Genomic DNA, 12,805 nt, shown 5'->3' on the forward strand with positions numbered 1-12,805 from the left:
ACTTTTCTTCAATAGGAGACGGCAAATACTTGTCTGACATCTAGTTTTTTTATACTTGTCTGATATCTTGGTTTTTTTTTTTTTTTTTTTTACAATAAGATGAGTGAATTAGAGTTGACATGTATGGGATTACTCAAACACAAGCCTTTAAAGCAGAAAATTTATCAAGCTGCTCTTCTCCAAATTAAACTTGTCTGTAATGATAAACCTATCATTTAATGTTTTATTATAGGACCTGTCATTAATAGGGTATATGTAAAAGTTTTTTTTTAATGTTTTGATTTTTTATTTATTTATTTTATTTTTTTTTAATTTGTTAAATGTATTTCTAAAAGTTATTGAAAACCTGGTTATTTAAAAGTTAAACATGAAAGCATTTTACCACTTTGCCACACAAAAGGAAACTTAAAAGCTCTCTCAGCCTTTCTTTAATTCATGTTTTAGATATAATGTTAAATTGTGTTAACTAATGTTCATATAGACTCAGGAGTCAATATATGTAAACTTCTTAAAATAACATTTAAGAAAGAGTGTAATGCGCAATTGCAAAAATGGGACAACAGTGACTGAGATTGGGGTCTCTGATGACCTCATGGCTGTGGCATGCCTGGTGTCTGGGAAGGCTCCTGTGCAGGGGCACAAGATGCCTGACTGCTGTGGCAGTACATTGATCTCAGGCACACAGCACTTGGGCAGGAAGGAATTCTTTTACTAGATAACCAGTGTTTCATCAGCTCCCTTCTCTGGTTCCTGCCTGCCTTACAGTAACTTTGAACAGTGGACTTCCTTAAAAGCTACACAGAGCTCCTAGCATTGCACTTTGCAGCTCTGAAAAAAAGTTACGTTAATGTCCTAGTCTGTAACTTTTTTGAAAACAAAGAATAATGCTTACATACATATATAAAGATTGCTGACATAACTCTTTAGATCTGCATTTCCATCACAGAACAGAGTTCCATCTGATCTCGGCTTAATCTTCAAAATCTGTGTTCATAAACCTTTATTTTCTAATACTCCTTTGTCCCTCACTGAACTTGAGAATTTGGTCATGCTGGTCATGGCAAGAGGAAGCCGTGCCTTACCTGAGATAAGGCTCTGTCTCACAACCCTGCTGCACGTTAGAATGGCTCCAAAGTAAGCCAGACTTTTAACTCATTTAAAGTTGGGTTCAAAAGTTTGATGTTTGTTGTAAAGATTACTGTGATCTCAAGCAGGGGATATAATGAATAACTCAGCCAAAATTCAAGATAGCTATTACACAAACTGAATGTTTTACTGTTGGTGATTCCATTTTTTATTTCTTTGTAAACTCCAACCATTGCCTGATATTTTGCAGAAGTACACCATAGATTAACTTGAAAAGCCATCACCTATAGGACAGATAATGTAGACCCCAATTAGATAAAAAGGGGTAAATAACTGTAAAGTTATAGACATTGAAGCTAAAGCCCAGTACTCTTACTTTACGACTGGTGAGACTGACTTGCTTGATGGTTAAGATCAAACTTAGAGATTGAGATTTAATACAGAGGTCAAGAAACGTCCATATTTGGGTCTTGCCCTCAAAGTTAGCCTGACCACAGGGACCAAGAGGACTTCTCTAAGGAGGTTTGCAACTCTAGGTCACACAACCTTCTGATCAAAGAGATTGATGAGGCCACTAGAGGAAAAGCCACTCTGCACCTGCTGCAGAGGAGGGTCAAGGAAAAAGGGAGACATCCCTGGTGCTATCAAGGAAAGCCACCTCATGGAGAAGACCCTGCCTAACCAATGGCACTAATGGAGCTAAGAAGCTGCTCTTAAGTTCTCTCTGAGTGACCCCTGTGGGAACTCAGCTGACTCTTTGACAGACAGGAAAAGGTCACTTTGACCAACTTGATCTTAAACACCTAGCAAACCAGTTAAAACCAAAATATAGCCATTCTTGGGCATTTAAAAGAAATAATACTTAAATGTAACTTAAGATGTACACTTGTGTTAGCCCACTAGAATAAAGACTAAAAGTTACAAAAGAGATTCTTAGGCAAATGTGCCTGATAACTATCAAGAGAAACTGCCGAGTCAGAAGTTTTAGTCAGTTTAAAGCCAACAGACACAGGTAGGCTTAATCTGTTTGCTAGTAACAAAAGTATAGAGATCTCTACTAAATGTTGTGTTTACATTCCTGATAACCTGGACAATGTTAAAGTTCCCAAATAAAGGCCTTGTCCTCTCCAGTCTTTGCTAGGCCTTGTTATGGGAACTTCTCAGTTCTTCCACCCCCTGGTGAGGAATTATTGACTTCTGTCATCTTTATGATATGCATTGGCATGTTCCAGATTCTGCAACATTTATATTGTATCAATCTCATTTCAGTACTCATGTCTTTTTGTTCTTCTCTCATAGAAGCACCCATCCCCAGATGCCTTTACAACCTGCTCTTCCCAACCGGACTTCTACCATGAACCCCTCAAATTTCTAAAAAGGAAACTCCAAACTGCTTGCCCCATGCTTCCCTGTTCCAGCTTGAAGAAGCCAGATCAGTCATCACCCCCTTTCCCTACAGCAGTGAATGAGTTCCTAAAATTAGAGGGGTGAATGAAGTCAGAATTGGCAGTTAGTGTAGAAATAGGGGATCAGTCAAATCGAGGAAATGAAGTCCATGAAAACCATCTATCTGCCTTTGGAAGTCTGGAAGGAGAATGGACGTTTTACATCTCACCTGCAAAACCAGCCCCAGTCACTTAGGCAGGAAGGGGAGAGAAGGCTTCAGAAAGAACTGGAGAGCAAAAGATTTTCTTATAAAAACAGAAACGGGGGAATGTAATGTACAAAGCTGCTCCCCCTGACCTTTCCGGTGCAGCCATTTCCCCGCCTCCCAACCACTTGTCAATCTGTGAACATCCTGGCGAGCTATTGGTTCATCAGTCAGCTTGCAAGTACCCTTCTCCGATATTGGTCCCCTGTTAGCCCCGCGGAATTCAATTGCTTTACTGTAGCTACCCATCTTTCCTCATCTTTCTCTCTTTCCTACTCACTCTCTCTATCCTCCTGGCTTTCCACTCTCTCTAGCGCACGCCCTTTCTCATTCTCTTTCTTTTCCTCTCATTTTCTCTCTTACCCTGCAGGGAGACACTCTGTTTCTTAATAAACTCCCTTATGTGATTCCCCCTGTCCGGCATGGTTTCCGTGGGATCCCTTACACTAAGCAGCTTAGCAAGACCCTGTCTCAAAATACAAAATAAAAAGGGCTGGAGATGTGACTCAGTGGTTAAGCACCCCTGGGTTCTATCCCTGGTACCAAAAAAGAAAAAGACTTCTTTGAGTGCTCCCAGATAAACAAACATGCCGAATCCCCATCTTTTAGAATTTCTAGTTAATAAAGGATTAAATCATATATGGAATCAGAAGAAGACAATGAAGTGTTTTAGATATTGGAGAGAAAAAAGCCAGAAAGTTAAACTTGTAAGTCTACTATAAAGACCAACTTTCATGGCCTCATAGGTGCTGGCGATATAAATCAGCTATTGATTTTGTTGATAAATGTACATACACATCGACCTTGATGTTAGCTATTAATCAGGGTAGGGTCAGCTCCTCAAAGCCCGTTTTATAGATAAGTAACATGTAAGCAATTGTGACACACATTTTACACTTCAATAAATTTTAGTGATCCAAACTTTAAATGTTTTTAAGAATATCTCCTTGCACACAAAAGTGACATAACTTCCATATAATTTTCAACCAGTATTTGTGTGATGACCCTCATATCCAGTGGATAACTTTTAGCTCTGACTTAGGCAGGGAACAGGTTCAGTGATCCCTAAATGCTGTGTTTGGGCTAATGACATAATTGCTTCTGCACTGCACCAAATTACTAGTAAAATGTTAAAAGAAACTTAACCAATAATACTAACCAAACTCCCAAAGTACCCTGTGGCAGTAGGGGTGGGCTGGGTGTGAGAGCACTCTTAGGGAGAGTGGACTGACCTCACCCTGCGGCTGGACTGGGACCACAAGGCTGCGGGTCTGAAGGACACCCTGTGCTCACCGTGGAGAGTTATGAGCAGAGAAGTGGCTCCAAGCCAGCATGTGAAGCAGGGAAGCTGGCAAAAGACAGAGGCTTGGGAGAGCATGGGGTCAGAAGCTGCCACATCAGGAGGATTCTTTGAATATACAGCAATGTCTGCAAAGTGGTAAAGACATCCCAGAGTGGAGACAGTAAAGGGAAATGGCCAAAGAGTGAGCGCCGACTGACTTACATCACAGAGTGTGCTTGGAAGGTACACTGAGATACATGACTCAGGTCACAGTTGTCAGAATTGTAAAACTACGTGACTCTTAGGCAGTGATTTTTGTGGGCAAGAGCCAAATATGTTGGTGTATATGTATTCATGTATGTGTACACGCACACACACACACACACATATATGTATTTATATTTAGTACTGGGAATTGAACCCAGAGGTGCTCTACCACTGAGTCACACTCCCAGTCCTTTTTATTTTGAAAGAGTGTCTCAAAGTAGCTGAGGCTGGCCTCAAGTTTGTGATCCTCCTATCTCAGTCTCTCAAGTCACTGGGATAGCAAGCGTGTACTGCCACACTATTACTAAGATATAGTCAAGTGCTCACCTCTGCTGAATAGGTAACAGGGCAATTATTATCAGAAAGCAATATATTTTAGTTTTAAAATGCAGTATCAAATAAATGTTTTAAAGGACATCTGTGTGAAACATTAAATATAACATTCTTTTAATAGGTTTAAACTTTTAGAGAAATATACTGAGACTCATTCAACTGCTTCAACAAAATGACTTCTTCATTCTCTTCATATTTTACTTCATATTATAAATTGTGCACTGCTGTTAGATGATATATTAATTTTATTTCCATTACATAAATCAAGGCAGAAACACAGAATGAGATCCAAATATATTACAAGGCATTTAGGGAGGTGTGTTTTGTTGCTGAACAGAAAATTATCTGAAATTAACTTTGGAATTGAAATAGAGTTGCTTGAAAGTACATCCTGGCTCCTTTTTTGTTTAGATTGTTTCCTGGTTTTCATTAAAGTATCAGCTAATGAACTGAATGAATCCTCTCTTTTAAGGTTAACATTCTGGGTGTTCCAAAAAATCATATTCCACACACTCTTCCAGTTGTCTCAAGACCCTTGGGCTCTCGGCGACAGGAAGCTGTAAGTGTGGAGCTCCGGGGGCATCTGCAGGCAGCTGACTCTGGGTTTTGAAAGCACGGTTCAGAGTCGTGAAGAACGGCACCAGCTGCCGAATGCTGGGGACGGAGTGCTGGCGCAGAAGAGGAAATTCACTCCTCATGGCGAGCTCATCCGAGCTGCTGACTTCCTGCAAAACCAAGACCAGGAACGTGATATGGCTTTACTCGGGAGATGCCCATGAAGCACCTGCATGTAGTAATACCTAAGAAAACTCATGGCCAACTCAGTGACAGGGGCGGGAACTCCAACTGCAGGTCTTTGATTAACCTTTTCCATCAGGGCTTTACCCCAAGTCCCACCCAAGCTGAGGCCTTCCATTCCTGCAGTGGGCTCTCCCTCCTCTTGGACTCTAGGGCCTCTAGAGCAAGCATCTGGGGAAGGTGACTTCCATGTGACTGTGCCACTCGGGGAGATGCCTTAGCCAATGGGAGGGCAGGTAAGAAAACAAGATGGAACTTATAGTCATCTCAAGTGTTAAAATTCATATTTTGAAAAACTTTCAGATCATTAAAATCAAGTAACATTGGCAGTACTTTCTCACTGCTTAGCCTTTCTTCCATTTACCAAAAAATCATCATTATTATTTTTTTGTACCAGGGATTTAGTCAGAGACACTTTACCACCGAGCCATATCTCTAGTCCCTTTTATTTCTATTTTGAGACAGGGTCTCTCTAAGTTGTTGAGGCTGGCTTTGAACCTGTGATCCTCCTGCCTCAGCTTCCTGAGCCACTGCAATTACAGGATGTGCAGCACTGTGCCTGACATAATTAATTTTTGAGAACAAAATATTTACCCCATATTTCAATCTCAGAAGCTCTAGAATCCGAACAGTGTGGGGTTTGCATTCCTGGTGATCCTCCTCTAGATCCAGCGGGAAGGCAGGGCCCTCTGTGTCCACCTCTGGAACAAATGCCCACCTATAACTGGAGGGAAAAATCAAGGGTCAGGCATGCCGGATCGGAGCCCGTGTAGAATTCTAAAAATTTTATTAAGACATTCTGCATCCGCCTCGCCCATTTAATATACAACTCGATGGCTCTTATTTAATAGAATCGTACCTTTATCAACACAATAAACCTCAGAGTGTTTACTACCCCCAAAGAAGCCCTGCTCCCTTAGCCCTCTCCCTGGACCTCCTGAGCCTGGCCGAGGCAGCTCACTCTCTACCTGCTGCCCCTGCTTCCCTTATTCCAGAGATTCCACGTGAATGGGATCATTTAAGTGCTCCTTAGTGACTGTCTATCACTTACGTTTTCAAGGTCCCTTCCCGTGTAGTGTGTCTCAGGACCTCATTCCTTTGTGCTGTTGGATGACAGTTCACTGTATGTTGATACCACATGCTATTTATTCAGGTGTCATCTTGTTGTGGGCCAAACTACATGTGCCTTGACCAGCCAAACCCCATTTACCCTGGGACTCCCTTTCATATAAGAAATGCTTTCCCATGTGAAAACCCCATCTCTGTAACCCACACCTTGCTTAGCACACCCTGCTCAGCAATGCATAGTGGCTGAAAAATGTTTCTTTTATACTTACACAATGTATTATTAAGAAATGCTTTCTGTAAGACGTTTTCTTTTTTAGTTTCCATTTTTCTTGGGCAATGTACCCTGAATTGGGTCATTCTGACCCACTTCCTGTGTTACTATGGTTTTTCACATACTTCACTTGTGGTTTTGGGCTATAAAAAATGTTGTCTAACTTGTGGTGGGGGTCAAAGGGTGCAGAGTCGACTTGGTTGCTGCCCTTAGCCCACCAGTGAATCAAGTTCCATGCCCTGCTTCAAAACTGACCCGGTGATTTATTTTAAATGAACCACAACAACTTGGGTAAGAGTTGTCTCCACTTTTGGGCTGTTACAAATACTACTACTGGGAACATGTGTGTGGATCTGAACCCGGTTTTTTTTTTTTCCTTTTATTAAGTAGGTCTACTTTCTTAAAGATTTGGGTGAAGAGTTGAGTTGAGAAACTACAGCGTTGCCATGTGTCCCTTGTCTCCACACATACTCAGTGGGCTCTGGGCCACTGGAAGCTCACACTGTGCCTTCTTGCTACTGCAGGCCAGAGAACAAGTGCAAGTGCTAAAAGGGCAGGAAGGGCCCTGTAGAAGGGTGTGCGCAGCCCCGACTCACATCTGAAACAGCGGCATCTTGTCAGGTGGGAAGGACAGCGCGGTGTCCAAGAACTTGCACGCGGATAAGTACAAGACGAGGTCACTGGGGGCCATCTCCCCCACCGAGGGCCCGCTTCCGTCAGTCACTGAAACTTTTGTTCTGTTGATTTTGTTGCTGTTTCTATGAATTAGCAAAGACATTTTTGTTACAAATCCCTTCACATCTACTAGAGTCCATTTGTTTATAAAGAGTTCGTAAGGTGAAGTTTTCAGAGGAGCTGGTCGCTTCCTAATCCTCCGAGGAGACGGTGCTTGGCATTAGACAACCCTCTGTCACACAAGTGACTTCCCTTAGCCCTGCCACATGTGCACGCCTGCTCCCACTTACCTCAGTGATTCGTCTTCCTCTCTCAGATCTTCTTCAAGTTGGATGAATGTCTGAATCTTAAAGAGAAAATGTGCATTTGAGTTAATATCAGAAGGAGAGGAGATCTACTCAGTATGTCTGTAAGAACCAGCAGGGCTAGGGACACAGCTCAGAGAAAGTGCTGGCCAGGCAGATGGCAAGGCCCTGGGTTCCAGCCCCTGTACTGCCAGGTGGGGGAAAAAACTAGTAAACATTAAATGGTACAAATTAGTTGGAATAACTGATGGGAGAGAGATCAAATTGCGATAAAATATTCTCTATTTAACAAGGAGCTGACTATGTGCTACCAATCTGATTAAGAGCAACTTTTAGATAAAACTAGATTACACGTGGAGTAGCATAGCACGTGATTGGGAAAAGCCTCTCTCGAGGCTCAGCCTGCTCTCAGGGGAAGGCCAGGCGCACTCACCAGTTCAGAGACCATTATTGGCCACAGTGAGGTGAGGTGTTGAGGAGATATCCTTAGCAGCAAAACTCTGAAAAAAAGAAACATCTGAGCAGCAACTGTGGATGTCTGTCCGACTCTGAGATTGTCTGTCAGGCGCTCTACGGAAAGAAGATTTTGAAGATGTCACGCAAAGGTGCAGCTTGGGGTTTCTCATCAGCCAAAGAAGAAAACACAACTGTAACTGCTTCGACACTTTGACGGCAGCGTGGGGAGGATGCTTCTGTGCGGGGAGCTGCCTCCAGTCCCTTCCTCTGGAAGTGCAGCAGCCCTGGCCCTGGCTGAAGGAGGCCGGTCAGATGGCTGTCACCCTCCCGCCACAGCGGAGGAAGATCGGCTTCTGCCTCCTCAAGTCCACTGGATGTTCTGTGGCACTGACATCTTTTTCTTTTGGCACCAGGGACTGAACCCGGGGCACTGGACCACTGAGCCACATGCCCAGCCCTTGTTCTGTTTCATTTTGCCACAGGGTCTTGCTAAGTTGCTTAGGAGTTCCCTAAGTTGCTGAGGCTGGCCTCAAACTTGCAATCATCCTGCCTCAGCCTCCTGAGCTACTGGGATGACAGGTGTGTCACCAACCCGGTTACACCTTTTTCTAAGCATGAGGACTATGAGACGTGGAAACAGAGGCAGCCTTGGCTGAGTGACATAGATGACTATACAGATTGCCTGGCAGATGGTATAACTTGGGGATGGTGGATGGGAAGTGAAGGAAGTGAATAAAATAGATTTATCCAGTAAAATTTGGATTTGGTGATCATGATACACACTAATTCCTCAGGGGGAAAACACTGCAAGTCAAATTCTCCAGCTTTTACCACTTTTCCTGCTGAAATAACTACAGAATGAGATTTTTAAAGGTTTCTTAGGAGTGTAATACACAGCTACAGCAAATGCTCAGTGACGGGCATGCTAGCTAAGATTTGCTGTAGAACATCAGCAACAGTCTTCTCTTTATAAGTGTTTTTTTTTTTGCAGTGCTGGGGATTAAACCCAGGGCCTTGTGCTTGCGAGGCAAGCACTCTACCAACTGAGCTATCTCCCCAGCCGGTTTTTTTTCTTTTAAAAAACTGTTTGTTTTAATTAGTTATACATGACAGTAGAATGCACTTTGGTTTTTTTTTTTTTTTTTTTTTTTTTTTTTGCGCGGTACTGGGGATCGAACTCAGGGCCTTGTGCTTGTGAGGTAAGCACTCCACCAGCTGAGCTATCTCCCCAGCCCAGTAGAATGCACTTTGATACATCATATGTAATAGAGTATAAGTTCTCATTCTTCTGGTTGTACAGAGTGTAGACTACCACTGTTCATACAGTCGTATATGTACATGGGGTAATAATGTCTGATTAAAGTAGTCTGACCCAAGGAAAGAAATGCATAGCTCAGATTCTTCAGAAGTTGGTTTTATTTACTTATTTATTTGGCTGTGTTGGGGGTCAATCCCAGGGTCTCCTACATGCTGCCCAAGTGCTCTACCACTGAGTCACACCCCTCGGCACACCCTACTTTAAACATTCTGAGACAGGGACTTGCTAAAGTTGCCCAGGTTGGCCTCAACCTTGGGATCTTCCTGCCTCAGCCTCCTGGGCACCTGGGATTACCACTGCAGCTGGCAAGTCGGTGTTTTCAAAAAGAAGTCTGCACTTCTGGTTCCAGACAAGAGGGAGCTAGTACCTCCTAGTCTTACTCCAATTGAAACAGGAAGCAAAATACAACAAAATACGTGAACCTGCTGTCATGCAAATGGATGGCATGGGACAAGGTGGACATGAAGGGGGCAGATGCAGCAGTGGACGGTGATGAGCCGTGCTCATCCAGAGGGAGGGAAGAGGCCCTTTCCCCAGATGATCCTGATCCCTCTGCGGTGGCGCTAGGCCGGCCCTCACATCATTGTGGAAAACAGCATCCTGATCCCTTTCAAACACTGCTTTGGGTTTATTATAGTTTCTCTTACGATCAGTGTGAAATAAAAGACCTGTGTGTATTTGAGGTGTACGTAGTATTCCCAGGCTCCCACCCGGACACACAGTGATTACTACAGTCCAGCAAACGGACAGCCGAGCCACCTCCTATCACCACCTTTCTTTTCTGTTGTAAGGCCCTCTAATATCTCTACCTCGTGTTTCTTCTCCTGTTAACTGCCAGGATGTAACGTGCTGCACGTCTGGGCCCAGGTCTTGTGCATCCTGTAACCGTGGCTTTGTGCATTTAATTATGTCTCCCCATTTCTCCCCTTCAGTGTAAGACTGATGTCACTCTAAGCCAAGATGGGTGCTCAGCTCCCCATCCATGCACATCAGTCTCGCTCACTGTCATCTGATGGTGCTATAAATCAGGGGAAGAACTCCAGAGGACATCCTACAGGGAAGTGTTAGACATTCGCCATCCTGCTGTTTTTGGTCAGGTGAAGCTATCCACTGTGAAGTGCAGCTTCTGGTGCCGCTGCTCCTTAGAGGCAGGCATGGCCTCACTGTTCCATGGAGCATCTTAAGAAGAGTGAAGCGTCCTAACACTGGGTCAGAGATTGCTGTGAATGCACCCCAAGCCCTCACATGGCTGGAACTACCCAGGCACAGTGCTGGGGACAAGGACAATAAATAGGAAAGTGCTTTTAAATAGCTAATCAAAAATGAAAACAGGGTAAATGTGTATCATTTTAAGCAAGTACTATTTCTAGCAATGTAAGTAGAGTGCTTGCCTAGTATGTGAACAGCCCTGGCTTCCATTCTAGCATTGGCAACAAAAAAAAAAGAAAGAAAAAAAATTTTAGAAATTCCTCCCTGCCCCCAAACCACCTTCTATTTAAGTCAGCAACATGCTGACTTATTACATATGAATAGATGTTATAAATCAGTGTATCTGTGGTTTGAGGCTGGTGGTCAGTGGTAGAGCACCTGCCTAACCTGTGTGAGGCCCCATGTCCAAATCTTAGCAGCAATAAATAAATATACAAGCGTATTGTTATATTACAATCATGTTTTAGTGTTACTATGCTAACATTCATATTTTTAGTGTTATTAGTGATCATTGTAACTGTGATATAAAACATACATGGCAGTACGCAGCCCCCAATTCTTCTTCCCTCGGTGAAATGAACTCTCAGAATGTATGGCTGGCCACATTCTGCACACCACGCTTGACTGCTGTTTTCATTCCAGCTTCGGTGCACCTGGCAGTGCCTTACCCCGCTCTTACACAAAATGGGGTAGAGGGAAGGAACAGGTGTTTGATCTCAGACCGAAAAGGCACCCGCCGGAAGACAAGGTGGTGCCCGACTCTCTCCTCTACTGAGAAAGGAGACTCACTGCTCCCTTGAGACCACTGTCCCCTGGCTAGTTTGTAAAGTACACCCAGAGGCTGCATGTCAACTGTGGGAAACCTGACGCCCATGGTTCTTTTTACCCTTCTATATTTTGTAGGGATGCGACAACATTCAGCCTTGACCTGCATCCAGCCAAAGTCAGGAAAGGGCTGCCAGCGCTCACTGGCATTCCTGGGCTCCCTCTGATCAGATCAGCCTCTTGCTAATTCCAGTAAGGTGTGCCACTTGCATTTGTTGATTTTGAATATTTTCCTTCATGTATCTTAAGTGTTCAAGACATTACGAGGTAAAGATCTTATGAGCATTACCTGTTGAAGGTGTGCCAGCTAAAGTATAAAGTACAAAGGTTTATTACTGCATATATAAATTATTATAATTAATAGTTATAAAAGCTGATGTTTTGACTAAAACAATTAAGACCTTTCTAATAGTTAGAAAAGTGTGAAGTAGGTTGATGATTGGTACTAATATTAAGAGTCATATTCCTCAGACACACTCAGAAGAGGGTTTTTTTTTTTTTCTTGTGTCCAAGGAGCTGGGGATTCAAAGCACTCTACAAATTGAGCTGTATTATCTGCTTCCTCAGACATTATTACCCTATGTACAAATGGTGTGAATCTTCATTGTGTATAACCATAGGAACAAAAAGTTGTACCCCATTTGTGTGCAATGAATCAAAATGCAGTCTGTAAAAATAAAAAATAAATAAATAAATAAAACATTTAAAAAAGAGTCACACTGCTGAGCATAGTGGTGCACACCTGTGATCTCAGCAACTGAGGCCAGGAGAATTCCAAGTTCAAGGTCAGCCTCAGCAGCTTAGTGAGGCCCTAAACAATTTGATAAGACCCTGTCTCAAAAAAAAAAAAAAAAAAAAGACTGGGGAATGGGGTTCAGTGATTGAGCACCCCTGAGTTCAGTCCCTAGTTCCAAAAGAAAAGAGTCACATCAGGAAGAGCACATGCCTTGAGCTGACAGATGTTTATAAGCAAAAGTATTTTAAAGATCCTAGCAAAGACTTAAATCATAATTCTACCTGAAAATGACCCAAATGCCCTTCCATTGGGGAGGGGTAAATAAACTACGAAATAAAATGTATTAGAAATGAAAATTAAGGGCTGGGGAGATAGCTCAGCTGGTAGAGTGCTTGGCTTGCAAGCACAAGGCCCTGAGTTTGATCCCCAGTACCCAAAAAAAAAAAAAAAAAAAAAAAATTAAGTTGGGTGCTGGGGCGCATATCTGTAATCCCAGTGGCTGGGGAGGCTAAGGCAGGAGGATCG

The 12,805-nt window shown here is 43.0% G+C and overlaps 1 protein-coding gene across 3 annotated transcripts in view; it reads right to left on the minus strand.

The window, feature by feature from the left end:
- Nucleotides 1-4,752: 4,752 nt before the first annotated feature.
- Nucleotides 4,753-12,805, minus strand: part of DOP1B (DOP1 leucine zipper like protein B) — a 109,813-nt gene continuing 101,760 nt past the window's right edge. For 2 of the 3 annotated variants that reach the window (XM_079156003.1, XM_079156002.1), the window contains exons 33-37: nt 8,170-8,306; nt 7,722-7,777; nt 7,353-7,514; nt 6,012-6,141; nt 4,753-5,344 (exon numbers count right to left, since the gene is read on the minus strand). In XM_079156003.1, coding sequence (XP_079012129.1) covers nt 5,093-5,344; nt 6,012-6,141; nt 7,353-7,514; nt 7,722-7,777; nt 8,170-8,306 — 737 coding nt within the window. In that variant the 3' untranslated portion in view covers nt 4,753-5,092. Of the gene's footprint in view, nt 5,345-6,011; nt 6,142-7,352; nt 7,515-7,721; nt 7,778-8,169; nt 8,307-12,805 lie in introns of those variants that run through there. The other variant, XR_013766542.1, reaches the window with a different exon arrangement.

The sequence above is a fragment of the Sciurus vulgaris genome (assembly GCF_902686455.1).
Source record: "Sciurus vulgaris genome assembly, chromosome: 10".
Classification (NCBI taxonomy): Eukaryota; Metazoa; Chordata; class Mammalia; order Rodentia; family Sciuridae; genus Sciurus; species Sciurus vulgaris.